Here is an 11,681-nt window from a genome sequence, read left to right as displayed (position 1 = left end):
TTCTGTGAATGAGTCATCTTGATCTGGTTATGAAGAGTTTCATTTTTTCCTGTAATTTCCCTACCATTTTTTTCCTATCATTTCCCTACACTTTTTTCCTTTCCTTAAAGGCACAGTGTTGTGCGTGACAGCAAGAGGATGAATCTGGCCAATTCTTTCTCCCTCCCTCCCTCCCTCTACAATCCCCACCCAGACGGAAGCCTCTCCCCTCCCTTTGAACATGAAAATTAAGCAAAAAAACCCAAAAACACACACCACCCAGGCCCTTTGCAAGCAAAAGGAAGCTGCTGGATAGCAGCACACTCACACTTTTTAACTCTTTCTTCTGTCAGCGGCAATTTCTGCATCAGATCCCATTCTCTATCCTCATGTGCAGGGCAGCCAGATGTTCCTGGAATAGATTCAAAACCCACGTGGCCAGCTAAAAAGAGGCTCGGGGATCTGCAGAAGTAAGTAACTTTTTTTCTCTCTCATCAAGTTTCATTTTGATTTTGGGAAACCTGGAGCTTTCTGAAAACAAATACATGCACTAAATATATCTACTTGTGATCCCAGCAACCCCCCTCTCCTATTATTAGCAAGAAAGACGTTTGCTGGGCTGCCAGATGTCAGAGCTAGAGAAGTAGAAAAGATCAGTTTTGCCGCCTGTTTGCTTCCTCCGTAAAAAGTTCTCAAACTATTTTTGTGCAGCGATAGCAAACTGGCAGCAAGCCCAGCTGGTTTACACACAATAGCTTACACGCAATATAGTCCTTTGCTATGCTATGTGAGCAGTTCTTTCACATCTTCTATCAATATTTCAATTTCAAGTGGTGCTTTTGTTTTGTTTCGATTTCAACAACCCCTGCACAAGAACGTTAAAAGAATCTACAAATCTCTGGGTGGAGTAGTTGGTCTGTGTATGTACTGAAATGTGCGTGGCTGTTTCTGACATTCAGGCCTTGGTCTAAGGGTGTGGCTCTCAGGCACAAGGATGACATGTGAGATGCCAGACTTATATATTTTTTGCATTTATGTTGCAAGTGACCTTACACTATAAAGTATAAGAGTAATAGATTCCATCAGCATTAACAGGAGGTTAATGGTGTTTTTATATTTTCCTGAAGATTATAATGGAGGGAGGGAAAGAGAAGGAATGGGAATGCCTGTTTACTTCCCTACCCCAACCTGCCTTTTCCCAGATATATTAGAGATTTAAGGTGCCAAAATTGCTGCATAGAAGTTCAGTTCAGAGTATTAATGTAGATTCAGTCCTTCAGTCCCGAGAGTGCATGACTCAAGCACGTGTATGAGTAGATGGAAAGGAATTTCCTGGTTCTTCCTCTCACTTGTATAATCATTTTTAATTTCTGCTATCTTCTGTACTGCAAGTACTCAGGCTGAAGATGCATAAAGCATTTACATAAGAAAAGCCCTGCCCAAAGTTCAACATCCTGTTTTCACAGTGGCCAACCATAATCATATGGGAAGCCCACAAACATCCTTTAATTGAAAAGACTTGCAAACTAAGATGTTAGTTGACTTGCATTGATGAGGCCCAATTAAAATCCATAGGAGAAAATTATATTTAGCTGGACGGCACCATGTGCTGCAATGACCACAAAGTAAGCTCCATTGAATTCAGCACGGCCTACCCCCAGGTATGTGGTATAGGACAGCAACCTAAAAATGCCTACAAGATTTTTAAAAACATAAGCTACAGCCCCAGATTGGTTTTAGCTGTACCTAAGGCATGATGGGAGACTGTCCATGACTTGGAAGACCATACATCTACCTCATCTTTCCTCCTCTGGCAGTTTGACTTAATGCTTATTATCAATGCTGTTTTTCTAGTAAAAGAGGTGTCGGGACTCATCATGAACACCTCCCTTGTTCTCTTATAATGGCACCCACGTGAGAGGTGCTGGAACTGAGTGCCAGTGAGTTCTAGCTGAAAAAATAACCCTGCTTATTATTATTATTTGATGCAAAACAGAAGCACGGTCAAGCTATTTGGGAACAGGGAACATAATCCTATGAAATGCAGCATATATGTATTTGTTTTTTAAAAAAACATCAGAAAATACAGCACATTCAGTTAATTTTATCACACGCTTCCCAAATAAGAGGACTGGTAAAAGAAACCCAAAGGGTACTGTTATAAGTGCCATATCTTTTCAGGAAGCTTGGAGGTTATGTCAGAACAAAGCACTTTAACAGAGTCTCCTCAAATGGAACCAATACCACAGCTTAGACAATGTACAAACAAGTCCAAACGGAACACAGAATGGTTAAAAATAGCAGAGTCAAGGAAGCTATAAAAGGCAAGAAAGCTTCCTTTAAAAAGTGGAAGTCTTGCCCTCTGGCGGGGGGCGGGGGAGCACACAGGCAAGCTGTGTGTAAGTCAAGCAAATAAAGAACTTGAGGAGAATATTACAAAAAAAATTTAAAAACTCAATAAAATTCTGTGAAGAAACTAGGATGACACTGGGGGTGTTAGATAACAGAAATGTGTCAAAATAATACTTAAGGAACACAGGGGATTTATTTTAATAAAATTTATCAGGCATGGATAAAAAGCCATGTCCTTTGTGGATTTGTAACACACTAAAAATCAGTAAACACATACAATGGACTGAGAATTGTTATGGTGGAGGGAAGTAAACAGTCGCATCCCCTAAGAATCTGTGTTGAAAAGTGATCTAGTGTTTAACTATAAATGATATGAAGTTCAAGGTGAAGAGGGTAGTAACCTAGTTTAGAAATGACTTCAAATTATTAATTTTTCAAAATGCTGCAATCCAGACCAGAGTGAGAACAACTCACGGGTGGGGGACACCTCTGAATAAATGAGCAACAGAATAGCAGATATTATTCAATGTAAATACAAAGTGACGCATATTGGAACAAAACAAATCCTACCATAGTTTGAAGGAGAATCTAGAATTATTCATTTGGAGGACTGAAGGGATAACAGAGATGGTTACTTGTGGGGTACCTTTTTTTATTTATTTGTTGCTCCTGGCCCTAAGCTGCATTTATGGATGGTGAGGAAAAGAATGAGGGATCAGGCTTCAGGCCTGCAGAGTGTTGGGAACTGAATTGGCTGTAACTGTCATAGAAAGAGAGATTGGGGCAGGGTTGCCATATTTCAAAAATCCAGGCACAAAAGTTGTTGATTTTTTGTTTGGTTTTTTGGTTTTTTGGGGAGGGGGCAATGTTGTTGAGTTTTTTGAGAGGTTTTTAAGGAAATTCTACACTTACGACATGGGTTGCCATACATCTGTATTTTCCTGGACGTTCAAGCGATTTCTGCCTGGACACAGTTTCTGACATCCAAATCTCTGGTATGTCTGGGAAATTCCAGTCATATGGCAACCTTATATTGGGGTCCATAGGAAAAAATCATTACTAATTATGTTCATGGTGGGAAGGGGCAATAGTACAGCAGTAGAGCAGATGATTTGAATACAGGTGGTTTTAAGATCAATCCCTGGCACCTCCAGTTTATGCAGGGCCAACCCAAGACATTTGCTGCCTTAAGCAAGCACCTCCTGCCATTTCTATGTACAGAAGCCAACTGGACTGAGAGCCAAATCTTACCACAAGGCTGGTCATGGAATAGCACACTCCACTAAATCTCAGAAGGCTAACTTAGGAGGGCCATGTCAGGCCTTGTAGCACACACAATTCTGTCCTCCTGACAGAAGGAACTGGCCGGGGGCCTTATGAGGCACAGCCAGGAAGCTGCTGCTGGCATCCTCCATCTGCCACCTTAGGCAGTTGCCTCACTTTGCCTAATGGTAGAGCCAGCCCATAATTTAAGTAGCTCAGGTAGCAGATGATAGGAAAGGTCTCTGTCTGAGACCCTGCTATTCCTAGGGTACCTCCAGCCCAGCCCTAACTTGCAGGAGGCATTCAAGCACATGCTGGATTAAACTTTTATACATACAAGTATAATGCCCCAAATGTGCAATTAGTAAACCTATCACTAGATGGTGCTTGGAGATATATTATTCACATTGCTGAGTGGCCATAATTGCTAGGATATGCAGCTGTGTCACCTAAGGTAATGAATTGTTGCTCCCATTAATTCATTACTCCGTGTACCTCCCATTGATTCAAATTAGTCAGGCAATGACTATTTGTTCCTCATTATTCCATCCATCAAGTGCCATTCATTTGGTCCAACCTGTTCACACTAATACAGTAAACTCATGTAACTACTCCTGTGTTCATAACAACAGTCTGGTCAGAACTAGTGAATGGAAGTACAACAAAACTGAGGATTCATCTGTCTCAAGATCACACAGAAAATTTGGTAGCAAAGTAACACATGGACAGAACCTAAGATTAACAGCAGCACATTTTCTATTCTGATAATGGTGTTTCTTCACTGAAAATTCAAACTCCAGTCGGTCATTAAAGCCTCATAGAAGTGAAGGTAAGCCATGCTTGAGTGTTCTCTTGTACGGTGAGATAAAAAGTCCAGCTACGGATTCAAAGGCAATGGAGTGCCAGATTGTTCACTAAAGTACATGACTGCCTAGTCCTTTCTAATCTTTTAGTATTATTAATGGAAGCAGCCGGTACAGTGGCAGACTGATCAGAAGAAAGTTGTCTCATTTATTATACATCCTTTATACTTTGACAGATAAATAGGTACACTTCAAGGAAGATTCAGTGCTTTGTGGAACTCCCTACTGATTTCAGACAAGTATCAACAGTGTTCAGTTTTAGACGCTTGCTTAAAACCTTTCTGTTTATACTGATTTTTTATGCTGTTTATGGTATATTGTGCTTTTATGTTGTGCACCACTATGGTGTTTTTATGTTAAGCAGTATATACATTTGTGCCATAAATAAATAAAATTACATTAAGTCTAATGAAATATGACTTCCCCAAGATTCTATTAAATGTCATCATCAAAATGAATAGTACTAGTAGTGGACAGCACATTTTGTAATGAAGCAACATAAATTCCCATGTTTTAATTGACACACGTTTCTGTCCTAAAACACTGTTTTTAGGATATTACATCTCAAAATAATGCTAGAAGTAGAGATTCACTGCTCAAATAAGACAGTATTCTACCTACCAACCAGGTACACTTGGTATGTAATTTATAGTACTAGATAAAGAAAATACCAAAAGTATACCAAAATCCAGCAGACATTGCAAACAATATAGTGTGCATGGGATTATTATTGTAGCTATTAAGTAGATAAGAGTATGTATTATTGTATCTCTTGACCTTTAGCAACCGTGATAATGCTTAGTTCCCAATGTTTAGTAACTATTCTGTTTTGCAGCCCATGGAAAGGTGAGAAGAACAAGACTCCGTGATGCTGCAGACAACTCCACATCAGAACACTGAAGTCTGAACTGGATACAGAAAAGCAAAATGGCTGCCTTCATTGCTGAAAACTTCCGCTTCCTTTCACTTTTCTTCAAGAGCAAAGATGTGATGATTTTCAATGGCCTGGTGGCTCTGGGCACTGTTGGAAGCCAAGAACTTTTCTCTGTGGTTGCTTTCCATTGTCCATGCTCCCCAGCCAGGAACTACATCTATGGTCTGGCTGCCATTGGTGTACCAGCTCTGGCCCTGTTTGTCATTGGTGTCATCTGGAACAATCACACTTGGAACTTGGTAGCTGAATGCCACAAACGAGGAACCAAGAACTTTTCAGCAGCAGCCAACTTCTTGATCTTTGGCTCTGTCATGGGACGGGCTGCAGTTGCTCCTGTTACATGGTCCGTGATCTCACTGCTTCGTGGAGAGGCTTATGTCTGTGCCTTGAGTGAATTCATAGAACCTACGTCTCTGGATAAGTTTCCACCTGGCTACGGAGCAGAAACCATGGCCAGGTTCCCTTGTAAAGACGTGCCGCAAAACTTGACAAGATTTCAGGATGAGGTTATAAGACGATTAAAGTATGAGTCTCAGGTATTGCATTTTACTTACTTGTTCGTCTGAAGCAGAGGAGTGCTGCCTCCTGCTTGGAATAAGAATAATTAAGGGCTTAGAACATATTTTTCCATTCCAAAATGTGTGCTTTTGGTATATTAGGATATGACACATACCTGATAAGCTGTAAATTCCTAAAACAGGTTCATTTTAGAGTCTTTATTAACTTCCCCTCCATCAACTAATACGATTAACTAATGGTAATTCCCTTGATTACTATTTTCCTTTTCTGCTAGTGAGTTTGCTTTTTCTTTTACTCCATTATCATTGTACATAGTTACTGTTATTATTCATATCATGGTATGAACTTTGGGTTTTCAGGATATCATAGTATGATAGCATGCCCCTGGGCTTTCTTTAGATCTATGTGATTCTGCACCCATTTGCTGTTCTGGGCAAGGCTTAGACGTTCAGTTTATTCTGTGGCTGCCCCAGTGGGGGCTGATCTACAAACCCTTGCAACCCAGTTCTTTGCATGATTACTTGAAGCAGCTACACTCAATGCAGTGAAGCTCACCCCACAGTAAGAAAACATTGGATTGCAACCTTAAATGGTCAACAATCTACTGAACTGTCCTCTCTTTTGCTTCATTTTCAGCCTCTGTCTGGCCACTGGAAACTAAATCCTCTTATATTTCTCTACAACTGGGGCGCTCAACATAGCACCCTCAGACACTCCTTGACATTCACAAAGGCCCCCTGCTGCTCCCCATTGTTTGTTTTTGTTTTGGGGTATTTGTTTGGTTCGAAAGGATACCTGTTGTGAGGAGGGTTGTCTGATTTGGCAGGGGTGTGTGTGTTATAGGTGCTTTGCTTGTTTTAGGGCAGGCATGTACAACTCCCAAGAGACTGATCTACTCCCAGTATAAAAAAATTGGCAGTGATCTACCCAGTCATTGGAGGGGGAGCATGCATGGGGTGGGTGGATTGCCCGAAGTTCTTCAGCTTTTTTTGCGGAGGATTGCCCGAAGTTCTTCAGCTTTTATTTGTTAACTTTTGGTAAACTGTTTCTTAATCCCATGATCGATAGGGGTCCCGTGATCTACCAGGATCAGCCAGGGATCTTCTGGTAGATCGCGATCTACTGGTTGGACATGCCTGTTCTAGGGGATGTTGGGAAAGCACCACTTTTTCCTTTTGTGACTTGTTTTTCGCTGCCCAGGACAGTTTCAGAGTCCCAAATGTGCCCCCATCCAGAAAGGTTGTGGGTCCCTGTTCCAGGATATATTGTATTTTTCCATGTATATGAACTAGGTTTTTGCAATTTCCAGTTTTACCAACTGTGGGAATTTTTCTATTTATATACAAATCAATGTGTGGTAGCCAAGGATATCCTTTTGAACCCTACTTTCTCCTAAAGGGAATGCAAATTTTAATTGGTTTATTTGTCTTTCTCTTCAGCTGTTTGGGTGGATGCTCATTGGTGCGGTTGCAGTTCTTGTGTTCATCACCAAGTGCCTCAAACACTGCTGCTCACCACTCAGCTACCGCCAGGAGGACTACTGGAATCTGTACCGCTCCAGCGAGGCCAAACTCTTCCAGCGCACTGCTGAGATACACTCGAAGGTTGTGGCTGCAAACAACGTCAAAAACTTCTTTGGCTTTGTGTGTCTGGATAAGGAGGAGAAGGAGTTGGTGCAGGAATTTGCTGTCGAAACCCTTCAGCCCAGGCCACAATGGGATGCCATCACAGGGGTCTATATCTATCGGGAGAAGAACGGCTTCCCCCTCTATAGCCGTCTCCATAAATGGGCCAAAGGTGTGACAGGAAACAGCTTAGGTCCTGACAGCCAGGAAATGGCCTTCTTAGCTACCTAGCAGAAGCTGCGGACTTAAACACATTTCCCTGTTGGGAGTAAGTCCCATTGAACTCAATAGGGTTTACTTCTGAGTATACATGCATAGAATGAACTGGACTATAAGAGTGACCCCCGTTCTTGGTACATCTGTGCTGTATACCTTCATTTTATCTGTTAACCTAAGCTCTCAGCAAAAGATATGGCTAATGGATTTGATGTGAGTGGTCATCCAAAAGACTACATTTCGAAACAGAAATTGAAGGAGCAGCAGAATGTCTGGAACTGTGGACTACTAAACTAAGACCACAGGACTGTGAGTCAAAGAGAATAATAAATCTAAAAGAAAACATTGCAGCTAATCTCTTGGATTGGGACAGCTGGTCTGATACCCAGAGGCCTCTCACTGATGTATTCTCACATACAATGGAAAGAAGAGGAAATGAACTAGATGCTCTGCTTACTCAAAAATTGCTGATTATTTTCCTCCTCATTTTGAAGACAATATAATGCCATCATGCAGCTGTGCCTTAACTTACTTTTGTTTGACTTCCTCCAGGAGGGCTCAAACATACATATATATATATATATGTGTGTGTGTGTATGGGTGGGTGGGGAACCTGTGGTCCTCCCAGAGGCTGCTGAACTCCACCTGACATCAACCCCACACAGCATGGCCAATGATCAGGGGATGATGCATGCTGTAGGCTGGAAACATGTAGTAGGCAACAAATTTCTGATTGCTAGTACAGGAAATTATCAGCGGAATCTCTCAGAAACCTACTTCCCTATCAAGATTCAGGGCTAGGACCCATAGGATTGGCTGAATTCTGTTTTTGTGAGTGGCATCTGCCCTGTATTTCCTCCACAGGATTAAAAAAACAAACACCTAACTGACCTAGACTGGATTATTTTATTTAATGGACAAGACTCTGCAGTTTGCACTTTTATGATCCCGTTTCTCATTATGACTGTTGTACATGCCTTCCCATGTACTGGACTTCAGATGATAGCACAATTGTCTCTGAATAACTGTCTACCAGCAAAGAGCTACTATTGCCTTCCCCCCATTTATTACAATTATCTTCATATCCTTTACCAAAAATGTCGCAAGGTTCATCTTAGTTTGGGGACTATCCTTTCTTAATAAAAGTTTGTGGGTGAGAGTTGAAGAGTATTGTAAAGGTTCCTGCTTCAAGGGTCTGTTGTCCAAAGGGTGACTCCCCAAATTATTAAATCAGGGATTTTATCTAATTACCTGAATTGCTGCTATACAGAAAAGCACTTCTATTTATTTCCAGGATGGCTAATAGGTGGCCTCCAGATATTGGACTCCAGTTCCAATCAGCTCTAGCCAGCATGGCCAATGGGCAGATTATGGGAGTACAGTCTAACAATATCTAGAGGCGCACAGGTTCCCTATCCATGACATATTCTACCTTTGGCAAGGTATGAACATTTAGTATCCTCAGCAAAAACCATAATCAGAATTTGATGCCTGCTTGGAGTTTTGAGCCACACTAAGATGAACAGAAGACCTTCCTTTTCCTGGCTGAGGGACCCTATAAGAAGTCCGGTATCATGTACTTTAATTTGATTTTGTGTTTTTTCACTCCACGGCTCTTTCTAAACGCTGTTATAATTTCTCATGGCTTTTATGGTCTTCCTTATTCAAATATGGCACAGACCACATGGACTGTATAAACAACATGATCCAATGTATGTTTTGTCATTTTTCATGGTTCCAGTAAATGCTGCAACAGTCACCTTTCAAGTGACTTAACATCTGCATCTCTAGTTTTCTTGGGCATTCAAGACATTCACAAGATTTATGTGGAATTGTAACATTAAACCATTACGGTTCTGTGAAGAAATCTAACATTAGTCTCACATGTGTCTGTCACGTACCAAAATCTATAGGCATTGCAACTCACTCTCCCTGGCTTACTATACCCCACTGCTGGAATGCATATAAAGGGATGAGTTATGCCTGCTTTTCCAGGTCAGTTCGGTGTAAATGATCAGAAGAGATCTTGCCCCTTGAATTAATCAGGTGATCTGATGATTTTACATCAGTTCTGTGTTGTTTGTAAAATATATTCTGCTTATCCCAATTGTATTATTGGAAATTTTGATAAGGATCAAGTAGGCACAAAGGGCATAGAAGCAGTAATAAATGGGATGTAAAAGAGAAGGGACCAAGATGTACAGCTGCTAAATGTTAAGAGAATGGATGTGAGACATTACCCCTACATTATTCACTAGGCGGCTAGGACTTTTTCTGTTCACCAGTTAAATAAATTACATTCTCTGGATTCTGTGCATTGCAGATATAGGAGTTTTGCCTTGGAAAGTGTTTCTAATTTGGGTCATGGCTGAATGACAAATCAGATATCAGAGGACCATTTTCACCTGCTATTTTTACATTGTGTTTAGGTGTTAAGTATATGTGCCATTTTAAAATAAGGGCTAGAAAACAGCTCTGGCATAATTTTCTAGGTATATATTCATAAAGTACGGCATCAGTGAGTAACTCCAACTCTTGCATATTGGCATAACCAATAGTCCTCTCTTAAGTCAGATTTATGATAGACTGTATGTATGTGAGAATGAATCTAATGAGACAAGCCAGGAAACACACCCTAGAATACTGGCAGAAGACAGACACCAGAAGTATTCCTTGCACCTTTGAAAATGAACAGAAGAAAAAGGAAGCTTTAAAAAACCCTGGTTCATTTAATGAGCAGAGCAACAGGAAAGCACAAAGTAGTGGGTGACTTTCTGCTATTTTTATACTCCAAAATAAATTTAAATAAAGCTCCAACTATAATTCTCATATTCAAAAGTTTTTGTAAGGTTCAATAGGTATAAACATCTACAGAAACTATGCTCTCACACAGTTCTCGATAAAGCATAGTAATTTGGTCCGGGCTAACCCAATCTGCTTTTGAGATCAGGAAATGGAGCAGGCAGAAACACTCTCCTCCTTGCAGCTATGGTCTGCTTCTCTGTCCCTGCTGCATCTTGCACTGCAAGTGAGAACAAAAAAAGCCTGACTGCTCTAGAAGTTAGCCCTCAAGCAAGACTGCTCTTGGATTCCACGTATTCCAGTGCTGCTGCCTTCACAGCCTGGACTGTTTCTGCTGTGCCATACTTCTTCTCGTATTCCAGATAGCGCTTAAAGAAAAACTTCATCTTCTTCGCTGCTAGGCTTAGGTGTATTACACGTTCAAAAATATCCCTGCAAAACAAAAAGAAAGAAAACTCTTTTTTATTATGCAATCAAACAGGTAACAAACAAGCAACAGAAAAAGCATGGGCCTAGGAGTTAGCTGATCCTGTGGGTACAAATCTTTCTTGCCCATCATAAGCGCTTTATCAAAATGATGCCTAGAAGACAGGAAGTGACTACCACATGTGTTTCCAGAAAATTCAGACATTGTGTTCAATCACAGAGCTTTCAGATTCCTAGCATCTACAAGGATCTGTTCAAAGAGCTTCTGAAACTAGAACAAGTTTCACTTGTGCATTTTCCTTCAGTGTTCAGTACACACATGCTTGGAGGGGTATATCACCCTCATTGAGAAATCTTGCTCTGTCAAATGTCAAGCACATCTCAGTTGCTCTTTACAAGCATGGCAGGGGCCCCCTAGCCTGAGAAGTGAGAATATTTCTAGTCTAAGAGCACGCCTGCAGCAACCGGGGCTCAGTTCACATGTAACAGAAAACTATGGTTTTCTGCTAAGAGAACAAGCTAAGGCTCACCCACATAGTGGAGTTCTATGAATTCCCATTACATGTAAACTCAGCTAGGATGTTATGACGCAAAACTGATTTACTAGAATTGGTAAGAGACACAAATCCTTTGCTTCTTCTCTTGTTAGAGAGTAAGTAGTGTTGGAGCCTTCTAAGGGCTGTCTTGCTACTGAAAAGGGAA

At 40.9% G+C, this 11,681-nt stretch overlaps 2 protein-coding genes across 4 annotated transcripts in view; one reads left to right on the top strand and one right to left on the bottom strand.

Moving 5' to 3' along the window:
- The first annotated feature begins 225 nt into the window (after positions 1-225).
- Positions 226-9,623, top strand: CALHM2 (calcium homeostasis modulator family member 2). Of its 2 annotated transcripts, none has more exons than XM_081006227.1 (3): positions 226-449; positions 5,293-5,927; positions 7,350-9,623. In XM_081006227.1, the coding sequence occupies exons 2-3, from the start codon at positions 5,385-5,387 to the stop codon at positions 7,764-7,766; spliced, it is 960 nt and encodes a 319-aa protein (XP_080862353.1). In that variant the 5' UTR covers positions 226-449; positions 5,293-5,384; the 3' UTR covers positions 7,767-9,623. The 2 variants fall into 2 exon arrangements, with proteins under 2 accessions (XP_080862353.1, XP_080862354.1); XM_081006228.1 differs by lacking the exon at positions 226-449 and adding an exon at positions 3,915-4,423.
- An 837-nt stretch (positions 9,624-10,460) lies between these two features.
- The window catches only part of PDCD11 (programmed cell death 11), a 30,283-nt gene continuing 29,062 nt past the window's right edge, over positions 10,461-11,681 (bottom strand). For both annotated transcript variants that reach the window (XM_081006138.1, XM_081006137.1), the window contains exon 36: positions 10,461-10,985. In XM_081006138.1, coding sequence (XP_080862264.1) covers positions 10,820-10,985 — 166 coding nt within the window. In that variant the 3' untranslated portion in view covers positions 10,461-10,819. The remainder of the gene's footprint in view (positions 10,986-11,681) is intronic.

This window comes from Podarcis pityusensis (assembly GCF_964106645.2).
Source record: "Podarcis pityusensis genome assembly, chromosome: 5".
Lineage (NCBI taxonomy): Eukaryota > Metazoa > Chordata > Lepidosauria > Squamata > Lacertidae > Podarcis > Podarcis pityusensis.
This window is presented reverse-complemented; position numbering and strand designations above follow the sequence as displayed.

Bases quoted from the DNA above. Each gene is read 5' to 3' on its own strand.
- CALHM2 (XM_081006227.1), top strand. From the start codon at position 5,385: ATGGCTGCCTTCATTGCTGAAAACTTCCGCTTCCTTTCACTTTTCTTC. The intron at 5,928-7,349 runs GTATTGCATTTT...CTTTCTCTTCAG, and splicing joins GATTAAAGTATGAGTCTCAG to CTGTTTGGGTGGATGCTCAT.